The sequence below is a fragment of the Phoenix dactylifera genome, chromosome 8, assembly GCF_051530095.1.
Source record: "Phoenix dactylifera cultivar Ajwa chromosome 8, Ajwa_hap1_PhDact_Kaust_v1.1, whole genome shotgun sequence".
Lineage (NCBI taxonomy): Eukaryota > Viridiplantae > Streptophyta > Magnoliopsida > Arecales > Arecaceae > Phoenix > Phoenix dactylifera.
Window position 1 is genome coordinate 18,987,004 of NC_143197.1, and position 18,145 is coordinate 19,005,148.

At 40.6% G+C, this 18,145-nt stretch overlaps 1 protein-coding gene across 2 annotated transcripts in view; it reads left to right on the forward strand.

Annotated features, from left to right (window-relative positions):
• Positions 1-18,145, forward strand: part of LOC103715506 (pentatricopeptide repeat-containing protein At4g04790, mitochondrial-like) — an 85,009-nt gene that overhangs the window by 35,741 nt on the left and 31,123 nt on the right. For both annotated transcript variants that reach the window (XM_088702978.2, XM_088702977.2), the window contains exons 6-9: positions 592-699; positions 3,152-3,265; positions 4,389-4,484; positions 8,452-8,550. In XM_088702978.2, coding sequence (XP_088559104.2) covers positions 592-699; positions 3,152-3,265; positions 4,389-4,484; positions 8,452-8,550 — 417 coding nt within the window. The remainder of the gene's footprint in view (positions 1-591; positions 700-3,151; positions 3,266-4,388; positions 4,485-8,451; positions 8,551-18,145) is intronic.

The following is an 18,145-nucleotide window of genomic DNA, read 5'->3' on the forward strand; positions in this document are numbered from 1 at the left end:
TAGCTTCAGGCCAGAAGTGGAGCTCAGGCTTGGGCTGGTCTAAGCATTTGCTCGAGCATGACCTGGAATTTATTTGAGCACTATTTTTTAGGCCCGAGCCCGACTTTAACAGTCTTGAACTAACCCAAGGCCCGATCCAAAGCCGGCCTAGCATAGGCCATTTCTAGCCCTAGATACAGTGATTTACACGGTTTATCACTTTGTGTCTTTCTAATGATATGTATATACTTTTCTCATAAGAAATGTTACATTTCATTAACTTGAATGCATATATCCGTAATGTACGTGTGGAACGAGAAATCATGTTACTATAAGTTCCTTCAACTTATCAGATTTTATGTAGATTCTCTTGTGGGTAGTGTTTGTAACCCTTTACAATATATTGGTCTTGAGTTTTTCATTAGAATGTGAGCTAACCCCTTTTATCACTAGAAAAATCACAATTATTGTGTTGTTCTTCTTTTAAGTAATTTGATTGAGCATGAGGTCTATGTATTTTCAACAATTTTGCCAATAGCTGTAGCTGCATAATTCTCTCCTCTTCTTATTTGGCTTCTTAGCTTGTCCTTATGGAGCTATTTTGCTTTGAAGGTTGAAGAAACTATATCAGAATTTAATAACTTGCACCAGAAACTTGAAGTGATTCCCTCCACTGCATCATTTGACAAACTCATCACACTTTGTTGCAACTTATCTAAGGTATGCATCTGGTAAATCTCCGAAAAATCATTTTCTGTGTGGCTGCTATATTTTAAATACAGATACTATGAGAACTTTACGAGGTAGTAAAATTGGAGAATACAGAGGTATTACATTAGGATGAAATCCCTTTTTGTTCCTCAAGATCATAATGACTTCTACGGATGATACATTATCTGAAACTTTTTTTTGTTTTCAGTGATTAGCATTTTCATAATTTTAGAAACAGAGTTACTATGAATGATATACTATTAGGACTTGCCAAAAGAAATCCCAGAAGGTTGTGATCACCTCTCATATATTGAGGAGCATATATATGACTTGTCACTTATGATTAATCTCTCCTCTGAACATCTGTTTCCAATGATAATTACCTTAAGCTCACTATTTTTTTAAATAAGACACGTCCTACAAAACAAAAATGAATATAACTGCAAAAGTATCCATATTGGATGGTGAAGGACAAATAACCTTGAAAAAATTTGAAAAAAAAATTGATAATGGAATATGGGATACAAAAGAGATTTGTGGGAAAGAAGGCTTCCTTTAGGGTATGATAAGCTATGCTCTAAAGATGAATGTACCTACAAAAGGAATTCAAATTTATAGTGAACAACAATTAATCTTGAAGACTTTGAAAGAAACTTCATGATGGAAGTTTAGATACTTAAGGCATTTAAGGAAAAGATGCTTCCTTTTTCGGGAATAACAAAGAACAAGCAAGTGATGTCAAAGTCATTGACAGTTTAACTATATTAACAAGGATGCCAAAAGCAAGAGATGTTAAAATGCAGCTATGATAATATATATATATATGGTAAGTCATATTCATATGAAGGTAGAAAAGGATTCTGTACTTTACTAGGATGTGAGAGAAGAAAACTGTATATGTAGATTAAGTTCAACACACCAAGAATGAGGATAATAGGATATTAGTGAAAGACGAGAAAATTAAAGATGGAATGCTACTTCAAGCAATTATCAAATGAGAACTCTACTGAAGGAGTTCATTAAACAGCACAATAAAAGTTTGCAAGTTGTTGCTTCATTCATTTCATGAAAGTCGAAATAGAGATACCTTAGGGAAGGACAATATCTGGTAGAATGAGTTACCTACATCTTTTTATCCGAATACCACCTGTATTCAAGGATTCGAGACTCGAGTATACCATCCTTGAAGCACCCGTACTATGCTGTATCAGCTGGTGATTGGTACAGGGGAATCTCCGGTTTGGTTTTTGTTAATTGGGCCCTAATTGTCCTGTATTGCACTATGTTGAGGCATACCACCTTATATTGTGATGTATCGAGGCATATCAGCCTCATACTGTTCCTGTACCACTTAATACATATTTTTCTTTTTGAATTTTTTCTTATTTGTACGAAGGTGTATTGGCCTCATACTTTGCCAAGCATGCTGGTAAAAACAATTAGATGCTTAAAACTTTTGTGGTTAGGACAGCAGTGGATGTATTCCACTGATCGACATAATTAATTTTTAATCTTTTCACTGTGAAGACTACTGCTTAAATGATATGATACTGAGATTCTTTCATAATATCATGAACTATCATGCTTGCCCGAAAAAAGCATGCTAGCTTACATTTTTGTAATTCTTTACAATATCTATTACCGTATTAGAAAGAGAATTGTGTTCTTTTAATTTCTGCATTTAAGGCATTTATTCATTTATGTAACCATAATTATAGCCATTATGTCCCAACTATTTGGTGTTGACTTTAGGAGTCCTCATTTGTGAAGTCTGTGTTGATGAATTATTTTGTTGAACTCACTAATCATGCATATGATATCATGTTAGGTATTGTGTCATTGTATAAGATACGAGGAGTCTCTAGTAAGGATGGTTTAAAACTTTGTTAAAAGATAGTGGAGGCAGAGACCCAAGCTAAAATTGATGGAAGTTGTCAGAAATATCCAGAAAGTCTGCAATTACACCACAAGTAGTGTGACGAGTAATAATTGTTGAGCAAGTTTTCTTCTAGCTGGCCGCAGATGGTCAGGTCAAGGCTTGTTGGTTATGGTTATGGATCATGATTAGAACTGCTAAATATTAATAGGCATGCATGCATGTGTGCATGTTTGTGTCCACATGTCTGTTTGTGCATGTGTATGCATGAACTTGTGCATGTGGTTGTTTTTGCTCCTTTTCATCTTACTGCTACATGTTTCAGATAATCAGAGCATAGAAGATAGCTTATTGCCTTTAGTACATTGTGAAGTCTTCGATGTACTGTAACTTTATATATTGATCATCTTATAAATTCACATGCACAAATCTGCATGTAGAAACATACTATTCATGTTTCTTGCACCCTTTTTTTTTCTCTGAAATTATTTTTTCCTAAACTTTTGCTCCCGTCCTATGTTTTTTCCTTTTTCTTTCCTTGTTTTTTTATCCTATTGCTAACTCATTTGTAATGACTTATCGCAGGTTGATGCAGCCCTTGATATAGCTGACCGTATGTGTCATTCTTGTTTAAATGTACCAATTGAATCTTTCCATCCAATATTGCATGCTTGCGAGCAATGTTGCGAACTTAACATGGTATGTTTTGATTCTTACATTATGCTAATGATTTAACATAATTCCCGTTACTGGATTTTATCTTTACGTGGATTTCTAGTCCATAACTATATTCATGTAAAATCTAGATGCTTTTGCTCAATATTCATAGCTGTAGCTTGTTGGTTCAGAGATAACACATGTGATCATTGAAAATGCATCATAGATTTCTATAGGAACAGAGTATTACATCAAGGATTGAGAAGCTGGTTCCGGCACCTCTGCCATTCACTGATCAGCACAGCATGCCTCATGCCACATGCAGGTGCTGACACATGGCATGTGTTCGCACATGCTTGTTGTGGCATGGCATTGCAGGGCCAGCACCTCAATCCTTGTGTCACATAAATATCCACTGTATGATTCTGCTGGACATGTGGTGCCAAGTGCTTGCAAATCTAGGTGTCCCACAGGAATGAGCCCACACATCATAAGAAGAGTTGTAGGAAAGACAACGCTTTTGGGGGAAATGTGATGATAGAGGGTATTTCTTGCTACTAAAAATCTCTTCTTTTTGCTTTCATATACAGTGACATTAGTGTCAGTTAGGGTCTGTTTGGTTGCGAAACTTGTGGAAAAGGAAGATGAAAAAGAAATACTTGAAAAGGAAAAGTTAGTTTTTGGTTGCTTGGTTGTTAGAATTCTGGTGGTTCGGAAAAGGAAAAAGTAATCTCCATGCTTTCAGAAAAATGTTTATTTTTCCAATGCTTTGTTTGGCAAATTAGAAGTTAATTTTCCAACATATATTGGAAGGATTTTGTCAATGCCAACATTAACAAAACAAGTTATCTTAAAGAAGCAAAAAAACCCTTTAGGCATGCTACTTTTTCCATGTTTTGATCCTAATTGTTAATTAACTGCAGTTGAATTTTTGATGTCATATTTTCTTTTCTTTTATTTCCTTTTCAATTGACTTAATAGATTTCATGCTTTAATTCATACTAATTGTTGTTTAAAATACTGTTTTGATTTATCTACTTGAATGGAAGTTTACTACTGCAGCGGTTAAACACACACACATGCACTCACAACTCATTTCTCATGTTTCATGAAGTTTGTTAATCTTGATATATTCTAATTGAAGTGCTACAATGTTTGACCTTAGGTCCATCCTATTTACTCACTGATGCAGCGGCATAACTTGAAACCAAAAGGAGACACCTTCAAAAGCATGATAAGTTTGTGCATGAAGATAAAAGATGTAAGTTTAGTCTTCCTATTGCAACATGCCACATTATTTTTGTTCGTCGGTGATTTGGTGTACCCTCTTTCTATCTTTATTTCAGCACAAATTATGCCCATTTTGATACAAGAGTTGATTTCCCTTGGCGTTCCTAGATGAATATTATGCTGAAACTCAACTCAACTAAGCCTTAATCACAGTATAATTGGGTCAGCTGCATGAATCCTTTTCTTCATTTCTGCTTGGTTTCACATAGCTAGTAGGGAACATCCTAATGTCGTTTTTTTTCAGGTTTCATGGTCATAGAATGTGACTATAATTTTATGCTGGCCATGAACCTACAGCAATGCTCCTTTATCTAGGTTTAGGACAGGCTATGTACAAAGTATTATACATTAAGAACATAGGGGGGGGGGGAGTTGGATAAATATTATCCTGATAAATATCAAAATGTGATGATGATAATAGAAAAGCTATTTATATGACTGCTAACTAAAATTGGCACCAGATTGGGTTCTAATTGCTTTCTTTCCTTTATGTCCCCATATGTTAATACTAATATAACCTGATGCAATCCTTTTTCTTAACATGTTCTTCACCCTTTAGACCCATATTTCAGTTAGGGTTTAAATTCTATGGTGATAGCATGCTAAATTGGCATCTGGAATGAAGTAGGTGTTGAAGAAAATTTTAGTCATGGATTTATTAATTTACAACCAAAATAAAAGCAGATGCTATGCACAAGCATCTTCATCTAATTTTGAGGCAACCAATCTATCATTGTATGTTGTTTTGACTTGGATGTAGTGCTCTTTTCTCTCTTGCCCTTATTAATCTAATTTAGAAAAAAAGTTAACAATGGCTAATGGATTAAAATAAAATAAGGGATTTAGGAAAGTTGATTAAATACGGAAGTAAAAAAAGAAATAGATATAAAAAGAATAAGGTGAACCAAGAGAAGTACTCTTTGTTTTTTTTTGCATGAAATTTGCTACATGAATTCTCTAGGTTCACTTTCCTAGCCCTTGGAATCAACAACAAGATTTTCAACATAGTCTGTAGCATTTCATTGTACTATTCTATATGGCTACACATTAGATAAGAGAAGAAACTCACTTTAAACTCTTCAATAAATTGTCATTCAATTCTAATGTTCAAAACTTGAATACAACTGAACTCAACTCAACTAAGCCTTCATCCCAAACTAGTTAGAGTCGGCTACATGAATCCTTTTTTCCCATGCCACTCTATTTAGGGCCACAATTTCTGAACAATGAAATAATATTAAGTTTTTCCTTACTACTTTATCCCATATGATTTTCGGTCTATCTCTACCCTCTTTCTTTTTACATGTATCAAATCACTCGTTCACACTAATGTATCCCTTAGCCTATGTTGTACATGTCCAAACTATGTAAGTGGTCTCTCAATTTGTCCTCAATTGGGGTTACTTTTATCTTTTTACGAACGATTTCATTCTTATTCCATCTTTTCTTGTATTACCATACATCCATCTCCACATTCTCATTTTGATCACACTCATCTCGTGCACATGTTATTTTTTAATTGCCTAACATTTTGCACCATAAAGTATAACTTGTCGTATTGGCTGGGTAAACTCGTATGCAATATAACCTTACAATTTTTACATAAAGCTCGATCAATCTAAATCTATTTGACTAGTATTAAACCTATATTTAAAAGTTATCAAGTGAGGATCCTTCTTTTTAAAGAAAGTATGAGCTAATATGGGTCATATACCACTGCAAAATCCAAAATTGCATCTCCTTCCTCGTCTTTATGTCTGATACTGTACCTTTCATGCATTCTTTCAAAACCTACACTATATTTCCCATATATCCATTCAAATCTCCTCCGATAAATATCTTTTCTCTACTAGGAAACTCTTGAATTAATCCATCCAAGTCCTAAAAGCATTACTTTGCAGCATCATACAATCCTATTTAAGGAGCATAAACATGAATAATATTAACGAACTTCTCCTTTAAGACCAATTTTATCAAGATTATTGTATCTCCTACTTTCTTAATATCGTCAATCTTTTAAACTCTTATCTACAATAGTTCCTACTCCATTTTTGTATTTCCCTATGTACCAAAATTTATAATTTGCCCTACCAACTGCCTTCTTTTTTTCCTCCTATCCATTTGCAGGCAAGCTATGTTAGCTCTCCTCCTAGGTATTATACCTTTTAGTTCCATCAGTTTCTCTTTCAATGACCATATATTCTAAGTTGCTAAATATATCTTACTTTCTTGAACTGACTTCTTTACCCATACCCCTCCATAATCTAATCCGACTCAAAATAAAAGTGCTACGTTTAAAACAATTCATAGAATCAGATGCTATGTAAGATCGCTTGGATCCCATAACATAATTGGCCTTGAAAAATCATGAGCTGTGTTGGATGACAAACAGGTCAAAACAACCTTGTGATACATTAGATGGCTAGAAGCATATAACTTATCCAATGAAGCTTGTATTACATCTTGGTCTTTGGTTTGGTCCTTTTATTTTAATACAAGATTAGTCCTTTGGTTCAGAGTTAGGGTGCATCACCAACCCAAATGTGTTAGTGGGCTAATTGCTCTTATTACCATTAAACACTTAACCAAGGAATGCTCTACCGCCTTGAACCGTCCGATTTAGGACGTACTTAGGGTGGATCGGCATGGTTCTGCTCTTTGGTTCGAGAAATCCGGCGAAATAGGAGAGAGGGAGAAGGAGAGAGGAAAAGAGAGAGAGAGAAAGAGAGAGGCAGAGGGGGCTCGAAAGTCCTCTTCTCCTCAGCTTCTTTGTAGGGGCTGCAGGGGCATCCCTATTTCTAAACAAAATAGGGGCCCCTACCCTAATATTTTTTTTGTGATTTTTGAAGTGAAATCAGATGGATACTCAAAAAAAAATTTAGGGCGGAGCCGGAGCCTTCGTTTCGAAACCAGAGCCCCTATTTCGTTTTGAAATAGGGGTGCCGACGAAACAAGGGTGCCCCCTGCAGCCCCTGCGGAGAAGCTAAGAAGGAGAGGAGGGCTTTCAAGCCCCTTCTCTCTCCCTCTCCTGGCATCTCTCCCTCTCCCTCCCTCTCTTCCTCTCTCTCCTTCTACCTCTCCCCACTCTCTCCTTCTCCCTCTCCCCCTCCCTTGCCAGATTTTCTTTATCAGTACGTGCCAGAACGGCACGATGCCGTATCGTACCGCCGGCCAATCAATACAGGTGTCGGTACCGGTACCGCATACCTTGCTTAAAACAACACGATAAATAATTTTTTCGCTCTTCTAGCTTATGTTGATTTGTCCATCTTTTTCCCTTACGTAATTCTTTTCTGTTCCCTCCTATAGTCTATAGTTTTTTAGGAAAGCTGTTTTTTATAATAATTCTAATAATATAGCTATTGGCTTGTAAGTATCTCTTAAAACCTCTTTCGCTCTCTCTGTACTCACAGAGACTAACACACATATATTGTATATATCCTTGATGTTTCTACTTATGTTTCAGTATCATTCCTTCCAACACATAGGCTTCCAAGCTGTTCCATTTTATACTGTTTTGTTAAAAAATTCCACCTATGCAGCTCTAGATCATTGCTCTATCATCCACTCTTAAATGGCCCAGAAACTTGTTTCTAGTTTTCTGGACAAACTTCATAACTAGTGCTCATACTGTTTCCAGATACCCGGGTTTATTGTCTTTTGAAGATAGTGGCTTACCAGTGCTTGTTTTGTTTCCTACTACCCTGGTTTATTATCTCCATAAGTATTTGGTATATTAAAAAAATATTCTGCGGGAATAGCTTTATATTTTGTACGTTCATAAAAACTTTATGGAGGCTATCAATTTTTTTTTTATCGGTCTATTATTATAGTTCTCGAGTGAATGGTTATTATGTTATATATGGTACATATTTTTACAAATATCCCGCCTATTTGCCATTGAGGGGTGACATTTAGTACAATTTAATTGTATGCAGTTTGAAGGTGCATACAACCTGCTGACAGATGCAGAAGAGATGAATGAGATGCCCACAGCAGGCATGTATAATGCTATTATGGCCGGATATTTTAGAGAGGCAAGTGTATTAGATTAATTAATTAACTTTTTTTTATTTTTTGAAGTTTTCATTTTTAGTTGTAACATATTAGAGAGATCTTTTGTTCATCCATTCGAAAGCTTGCTCTTGACTGGTTATCATGTTGCATAAACATTCTACCTATAGAGTTATTACTGCTGATAGTCACATTATGTTACTGCATATTGCAGATTCATCATGTTTGATTCATAATACTTTGGACATACATTTCTTGAATAGTGAAAATTTCTAAGTTCCTTTTCTTATTTTTATGACTGGTTTCCATAAGTGTCTTTTTTCTATGTTGGAAGTGTGAGATTTCAAGTTCCAAGAGCTATAGTTCTGCTGTTTTTTTTTTTTTTTTGTTATGACTGGGTTTCATAAGGGCCTGTTTGATTCTACATTGAAGTTTGAGATTTCAAGTTCTGAGCACTAGAGTTCTGCTGTTTGTTTCGTTATGATTGGGTTCCATAAGAGCCTGTTTTTTTATATGTCGGAAGTGGGAGATTCTAGTTCTGATAAAAAGAGTTCCGTAGTTTGTTTTGCATAAATTTGGGTCATAATAAGTGAGTTGGTGATGAACACTTAAATATTGTTAAACTGGCTAGTTTTTGAGGTGAGTGAATGGGAGAGCATTGAAGTAGCAATTAATGTTTTTTTACATGGAACTTGACTTTAGAGCAGCCTCCTCTGAAGTCAAGTTGGCCTTTCTGAGTGAACTGGAGTAACATGTTCATGCTTAGTTAGGGGGAAACAAACACTTGGAAGTGCACACTTCTGACTGAACTTGAGTTGGGGCTCGTCAGTGATGAGGAAGCAAACAGGACTGAAAGGTTATGCTCCCAATTGTGGCATAGTGGAATTACAAATGTAGTTATTCTTGAACACCTACATCTCTTGCATGATTAAAAATTTTGAGATTTTTTTTTTTTATTTTAACTGTGTTTCTCAAAACACTATCCTCCCAAGAGTGGCACAAGGAATAGCAAATTTAATTATTCTTGCCTAATTATAGTCCTAGGCACTGTTTGGTTCATGGTTAAGATGGTGCAAGTCCTTTTGATCCTTATTTCATTTCCCCGCTAGATAGCCACTTTTTACATTGGGTTAGAGCACTTTTAATGATGGGTACAATAGGAACTTCAGAAAATATGAAAGCACCAAACCCATTTAACTAGCTTACCCATTTAACCCACATGAGGCAAAATTACTACATGAAATGGTGGTATGACTTTAATCCATTAAAAAAATCCATTTTCTTCATGTAATTGCACCTCGACCCATTTAATCCTGTTTTGCTATCTCGGAACCCAATGGAGCCTTATAAAATAGAGGAACATGTTTCTTGGCAGCACAAGGAAAGCTGGATTGTGACTCTTATTCCTGCATATATTTTTCTATTTGTATGGCTTTGGGGACCTACAGAACTTGAAGTTAACAGATAGATGTTTGATGGAGTAGGGATTAGGTGATAATTAGAGATGGTGGATGAAACAATGTAGTTTTATATCCATTTTGACTTTCATATCACCATCTACCAAGTTAGATCTCAATATCTGAGGTTGCTAAACAATTAAAAAAGAACACTAAGCATTAAACACTAAAAGAAAAACAAGACATGAGAATAGAGAGAAATAAACCCTATAATCCCTAAAACAGCTGTATCATGACTCTAATTGTGATCATATGTCTCTCCATCATCTCCAATCAAGGTGCCAGGTCATTGATGTTGATTCACAAACTTGTATGCCTTTTTGAACACCTCATGTAGGCGTGAAAACCTCATGATCCCCATCACTTGTTAAAACAAAGGTGAAGCATAGGAAAGAAAAAGAAGAATTTGGAGTTGCTTTTACAATGTATTGTAAGTGAAGCCATTATTAATCAACCTCAAACAAACTAATGTTCATTTTCCCTAATTATCCATCTACATTCAAGTGGCTTGTGTTTGGTTGGTCCTGGTTTATTATTCAGCATATGTGATTCCAGCTTGTATGGGTTTGGAATATCGAACTAGACCTGACCAATGTTTTAAAAGACAACTATGGTCTGCAGATGGTTAAGGGATCACATAGTGCATATGCATTATATGGGTCAGATATGCAGGCGCACATGCGGTTGAGTATTTGAAACATTTAAGTTTTTGTAAACACTAGCAATATTAATCACAGTAACATCTATCCGTTAGTGCATAGTACTGATTTTTAGTAGTAATAACTATAGTATAATTAATTAACTTCACTCAAAAACTATAGCATAATTAACCTATTGGCATTGTTAATATACATCTACACGCCTAGCTTGAAACCCACCTCCGACTGACCATGAGCTTGAGTATGCCTTATTCACCTGGCTTCAATAAGAATGGCAGCATAGGTGGTCACACAACCATGTACGTGGTTGTATATTGGTAAGTAGGCTGCATATGTGTTAGGTCCCAGTCAGAGAAGGGAAAGACGATGGAAAGAAGTGGAGATGAACTTCATTAGCTACGGAATTCACAATGAACTACAGAGGGCCCGCCATGCAAAACAGCGGACAGCTCTCTTCGGGTGAGAGTAACCCTAAGGAAATAAACAAAGGAAGATAAAATAACAATATCTCACTACTCCCCAAGCCCAGACGTTCTCTCTGTATTAATACTTCCGTCCCCTTGACACGAGAGACCGGGCCATCATGTGTCAGTTCCTCACCATCACTTATCGTCTCGTCACGTTGGCTTCCTTCTGCTTCGGAGTGCATTCCTTCTCCCCGTCCCACGTAACCGAGAGACTCGGCCATGCACTCTTCCCCGGAACGTGCTCCACTTCCGTCTTCTTCGCCGCTGAGCCCAGTCTGCGTTCCGCTCCCCGTTCCTGCGTGGGTAGCTCCCCTTCCACGCGCGTGGCTTGGTCTGGAATTGTTGTTGGCTCCCACACTTCCGACTCTGCGAGTTGCATAGCCACCAGGTATCGTGGATTGGGTCTCCGAGTCCGTCGTGATCTGGTAGGCGCAGCGAGCCTATCATCCCTCCCCCCTTTAGCTAAAGCCTTGTCGTCAAGGTTTGCGTTTGGGTACCGTTGCTTCAACTGATGGTATTCCTCCCAAGTAGCGTCTTCTTCTGGTAGCGAGCGCCACTGCACCAGTACTTCTTCGATGATCTTCCCCCCCTTTTTAACCCAGCGGTAATCTTTGATAGCGACTGGTTCTATCACTGGTTGGCCATCTTCACGGATGGGTGGAGGATTTTGGCAGGGTGCTTGACCTTCTCCCAGCTTCCGTTTGAGAAGCGAAACATGGAACACCGGATGCACCTTTGCCTCCGCAGGTAATGCTAATCGATAAGCCACCGGCCCGATTCGCTCCTGAACTTGATATGGCCCAAAATATTTCTGGGCGAGCTTCTGATGAGCTCGCTGGAATATGGTTTGCTGTCGGTATGGTGGAAGTTTTAAGAATACCCATTCGCCTTCAGTGAAAACAACTTCCCTCCTCTTCTGGTCGGCTTGTTGCTTCATGCGGCCTTGGGCTCGGGCCAAGTTTTCCTTTAGCTCTCCTAGCAATTGATCTCGGTGAACTAACGCTCGATCAACTTCGTCCACTGCGGAGATCCCTTCCATATACCGGTTGATCGTAGGCGGTGCTCGTCCATACAACGCTTGGAATGGGGTCATGCCTGCAGTAGAATGAAAGGTGGTATTGTACCAGTATTCCGCCCATGCCAACTGCTGTTCCCACGCCTTTGGATATTGGCTGCACAGGCACCGGAGGTACTGCTCCACGCAACGGTTAACTACCTTCGTCTGACCGTCGGATTGAGGATGGTAAGCTGAGCTCATGTTGAGCGATGTTCCCTGTAGCTTGAAGAATTCACGCCAGAAGTTGCTCATGAATATCGGATCCCGGTCACTGACTATTGACCTCGGCATCCCGTGCAATCGCCCTACTTGGTTGACAAATAGCTCAGCTATCCCCTTTGCAGTATACGGGTGGGATAACGATAAGAAGTGTGAATACTTAGTAAGTCGGTCGACAACAACCAAGATCACATTCTTTCCTTTTGACCATGACAAGCCTTCTATAAAATCCATTGAAATGTCCTCCCACACCTGAGAAGGGATTGGTAATGGTTGTAGGAGTCCGGCTGGCACCTGGGTTATGTACTTATGTTGTTGGCAGACTACACATTCAGCCACAAACTTCTGGATGTCTTTCTTTATGGAGTCCCAATGGAAAGCTTGAGAGACCCGTTTGTAAGTTCTGAGGACTCCCGAGTGGCCTCCAATTTTGGTGTTGTGAAACTCCTCCATCAGCTTAACTCTTAATGGCGAGTCGGGAGGGATTAAAATCCGGCCCTTGTGATATAAAATCCCTCCTCTGGATTGGTAATTCCTCATGCTATCAGGCTCAGCTCTTAGTTGCTGATTTTTCCGTTGCAGATAAGGGTCTTCTCGATGGGCAATCCGAATTTCTTCCCAAATGTCGAAGATGGGACGACTGAGGGCGTGAAGCGCTGCTTCTTCAGGGAGTCGTGAGAGAGCATCTGCAGCCGTGTTATCTTTCCCGGATTTGTAGATGATCTCATATTCGTATCTGAGGAGCTTAGCCACCCACTTCTGCTGTTCCGGGGTACTTATTCGCTGCTCTAGGAAGTGCCGGAGGCTCTTTTGATCAGTGCGTATTTGAAACTTCCTTCCCAGCACATACGGTCGCCACAGCCGAACTGCCTCCATGATCGCTAGCATCTCTTTGGCATATGTAGACCATCCCTTCTTTGCCACACCCAGTGCCTTGCTCATGTAAGCTATTGGCTTCCCGTTTTGCGTGAGAACCGCTCCAATCCCACGATCTGAGGCATCCGCTTCGATGATGAACGTTGCTGTAAAATCCGGAATAGCGAGCACTGGAGTTGTTGTCATAGCCCGTTTGAGTTGGTGGAAGGCTTGCTCCGCCTGGGGATTCCATTGGAACTGACCCTTCCTTAGCAACGCAGTGAGTGGTGCGGCGATGATTCCATAATCTTTAACGAACTTCCGGTAGTATCCTGTTAGTCCTAGGAATCCCCGGAGTTCCGTCACCGAAATGGGTCGTGGCCAATTCTGCATAGCTTGGATCTTAGTGGCATCAACCTGTACTCCTTTGGCTGACACGACATGGCCAAGATACTCAACTTGATGTTGCCCGAACAAGCACTTGGAAGGTTTAAGGAAGAACTGATGCTCAGTGAGAATGCTAAGGGTTGTATCCAAGTGCTCGAGGTGTAGTTTCCAAGTGGCGCTATACACCAAGATGTCGTCGAAGAAGACTAGGACAAATTCACGCAGGTATCTCCGGAAGATAGCATTCATCGCCGCCTGGAACGTGGACAGTGCGTTTGACAGCCCAAAGGGCATAACCAGATATTCAAAGTGTCCATTATGGGTGCGAAAGGCAGTCTTTGGAATATCTTCGGGATGAACTCGAATCTGATGATACCCCGACCTGAGATCAAGCTTGGAGAAGTATTGGGCTCCATGAAGTTCATCGAGCATGTCATCAATGGTGGGAATGGGAAACCTGTCCTTGATTGTGACGGCGTTGAGAGCCCGAAAGTCTGTGCAAAACCTCCAGGAGCCATCTTTCTTCTTCACTAGAAGCACAGGGGAGGAAAAAAGGGCTCTGGCTTTCACGGATGATCCCAACTTCCAACATGTCGGCTACCTGGCGTTCTATCTCATTCTTCTGGTAGTAAGCATACCGGTAGGGTCGCACGTTGATCGCCGACGTCCCCTCTTGTAAAGGAATTCGGTGGACAAAGGCTCGTTCCGGTGGCAATCGTCGAGGTTCTTCAAACAATGCTGAGTACTGGTGTAACAACTTTCGGAGTTCTGGGGCCTGCTCCTCTTCATTGGTTGGAACCTGAAAGTTGTCTCCTTTCTTCACAAAGATAGCAAATAGTTGGACCTTATTTTTTATTTCTCGTGATATCTTCTGTGGATGTAGAGCCTGGGCAAGTGCAGGTGGTTGTCCCAACAGCTCGCATTCTCGCCCATCCCACCGGAACTTCATCGTTAGTTGTCTCCAGTCGCAGAGTACCGGGCCTAGCATTGCTAGCCATTGGACGCCTAGAACGGCATCCAGTCCCACCAATGGCAAAGGGTAAAATGTCACCCAGAACATCTTGCCTTGCAGTTCCACCTCCACCGATCGAAATTTCTCCTGGCATTGGAGCGTGTCACCATTCGCAATTCGAACTTCGAACTCCTCCATGGACTCCACCGGAAGCTGGAGTACCTGAGCCATTCGAACGCTCAAAAAATTATGGGTCGACCCACTGTCTATCAGAACAGTTAATGGGTGTCCCCGGATGTGAGCTACTACTCGCATCGTCTTCGGCCCGCTCCACCCCGTCAATGCATGTAGAGAGATCATGGGTTGCGTCTCCTCTTCCACTTGCTCTTCGGCGTGTTGGTCGATTCCTCCTTCGCAGGGTCCATCATCACCTCCCCCACTATCGGCTTCGATCAGGTAAGCTTGGGGCGTCTTGCACCGGTGCCCAGGTGCAAACTTTTCATTGCACTTGAAACAGAGTCTGCGTTCTAGTCGTTGCTGCATCTCCTCCCATGAGATGCGTCGGATCGGAGCCGGGGCGGGAAACCGTGGTGCAGATGTAGGTGAGGCCGGGTTCGGTAGTCGTGGAACTCCAGCTGCTCGCAATGCGGTGCTCCGGCCGGCTCTCCGCTTTTGTTCCAGCCGTTCCTCTCGCATTCGAGCTACCGTGATGGCTTCTCGGAGGGAACGGGGCTGCCGCATGCGTACCTCCTTTGCAATCTCCTCTTTAAGTCCTCCGACGAAGGTGCCGATGAGAGCATCCGGGGGCCAACCTCTAACTCGGTTTGCCAACTTCTCGAACTCCTGCTGGTATGCTCTTACGGTCCCGAATTGCTGGACGCGTGACAGCTTCTCGTTGAAATTGATATATTCATTTGGCCCGAACCGAGCCAACAGCTCATGCTCGAACACCCTCCATGTAATTACAACTCCTTCGTCTTGGTAAGTTCGACGTAACCACTGCCACCAGTGGTTGGCCTCCTCATCCAGGTAGAACGAGGCCGTGGAGACCCTTCGGTTGGCTGGAATGCCTTGGCCGTCAAAGTATTGTTCGGCTCGATTGAGCCAAACAATGGGATCATCCCCGGTGAATCGTGGAAAATCCATCCTGGGGTGACGATGGGCTCCGACAATTTCCTCCCTTCGTTCAAAGCCTCCTTCCCGCGGCAATGCGGTTTGTTCGAGTGGTGTGGGTGGCTGGATAGAAACCTGTAGGTGGCGGATGGCCTCCAAGACCTCTGTAAGACGCCCGTCTACTCGCGCTTCCATACTACGAAGCTCCTCCTGCATCACGCCCACCTCGACTTCGAGGTGCTCGATCCTTTCCTTATTCGACATATCCCGTGCTCTGATACCAGATGTTAGGTCCCAGTCAGAGAAGGGAAAGACGATGGAAAGAAGTGGAGATGAACTTCATTAGCTACGGAATTCACAATGAACTACAGAGGGCCCGCCATGCAAAACAGCGGACAGCTCTCTTCGGGTGAGAGTAACCCCAAGGAAATAAACAAAGGAAGATAAAATAATAATATCTCACACTACTCCCCAAGCCCAGACGTTCTCTCTGGATTAATACTTCCGTCCCTTTGACACGAGAGACCGGGCCATCATGTGTCAGTTCCTCACCATCACTTATCGTCTCGTCACGTTGGCTTCCTTCTGCTTCGGAGTGCATTCCTTCTCCCCGTCCCACGTAACCGAGAGACTCGGCCATGCACTCTTCCCCGGAACGTGCTCCACTTCCGTCTTCTTCGCCGCTGAGCCCAGTCTGCGTTCCGCTCCCCGTTCCTGCGTGGGTAGCTCCCCTTCCACGTGCGTGGCTTGGTCTGGAACTGTTGTTGGCTCCCACACTTCCGACTCTGCGAGTTGCATAGCCACCAGGTATCGTGGATTGGGTCTCCGAGTCCGTCGTGATCTGGTAGGCGCAGCGAGCCTATCAATATGCAGCTACATAATCCTAATATCCTAATCCTACTATATATGTGTCCACAAAGTGCTAATCAAACTGTCTATTTGGCCTATATGCGGCCCAACTACATATAATAACCGCATATAGGGTATGCATTGCAGGTGGGGGGCTGCTTGCACGTGCGTCCTTTGGCAGTATTTAAAAACAACGGATCTGACCATTTACTCAATGTGTTTTTGTAGGATTCCGCCTGAAAAATCTAACGATCAAAGCAAGAATTAACATATCACATGTATCAACCTGGTAGTGCTTGCTATTTACTCTACTGGTTTAGAATCAGTACCCAACATTTATCTGGACAGTTCTGCAGATGAGGCTACTGACCTGTAGTGCCCAAACTGAACTATATTGCCTGTATCAACCCTTTACCACTTGCTACATCTTTTTTTCCTCATTTGGACCAGCCATGCACCAGCTCAATGCGGTACATACTGTACCTGCAGATGATTAATATGGTATATACCTTGATTTTTTGAATACTTGCCTCAAAGTACTGCAATTGTAAACGAAAGGCTCCATTTATGTTTATACCAATGTATGTTTTGCTCAACAAATTGGCGAGCATATAATTGTCTAGCATAGTCTGAAGCATGAACTGTATGATATGGACACATACGGTATGATACCTTCATCTTTAGAAAATTCTGATATAGGATGACAAATTGATCACATCATGTCTAAAGATTCATGCAAAGTCTGTTTAAAAGTGACATTCAGGTTTGTGTTGAAGAATTGACTTTTTTTTTTGATAATTTAGGTTCATGAAACTGTAAGGATAAAAATTAGTTAGAGTTTGGATAGAGTTGAGGGCCTCCTAACCCCTGTGAACTGCTAAAATTGAAATCGATTTATCTTTGAGAATTACACAAAGTTATTCAAGGACTTTATCTAATAATAAATATAAAGTTTCTAGTCCATAGCCAGGTTCAAGTAAAAAGAAACTGATTCACATGCCCATTTAGTTCGACATCGAGCTCTGGTGCATTCTTGTTAAATTGGCTTGTTTCTGATTTTTTACTTTGAGACACTCAATATATCTAAACTACATATAAAAACTACATTAATGTGCAGAATTGGAAAGTTTCCTTAGTACTATATTTTTTTCCTATGGCACCATTTTGATACAATTCATTACCGATTACATCCATTCTTTGGACTAATTGAATAACAAATCTTGTAATTATGTTCTATTTTGTTGTAACTGTGTCAGACTATCACACTATTCTAATGTTCATTCTAATCTTTTCTTGCACATTACCATCTAGTTTTTGCACCACTAAAACTCTAAACGACACGTTCTTCGGTTCCTATGGCAAGATCCACATCAACAGTGTTCCAAAAGCCATTGGGATTTACAGTTCTTGAGTGCACGATGCTCACAATATTTATTCACTACCAAGTTCACAGTTACTTCTCCAAGAGTTTCAACAAGTCGAGAACTTCTGTTCGAGTCAAAAGAATTTAATAGTTTAGTCTTCTGTACCATGCGATTCTCTTGGATGTTATTACATGATCATGGGACTCCCGATTTTTGCCTTCCTCAGAAGCTTGCCAAGA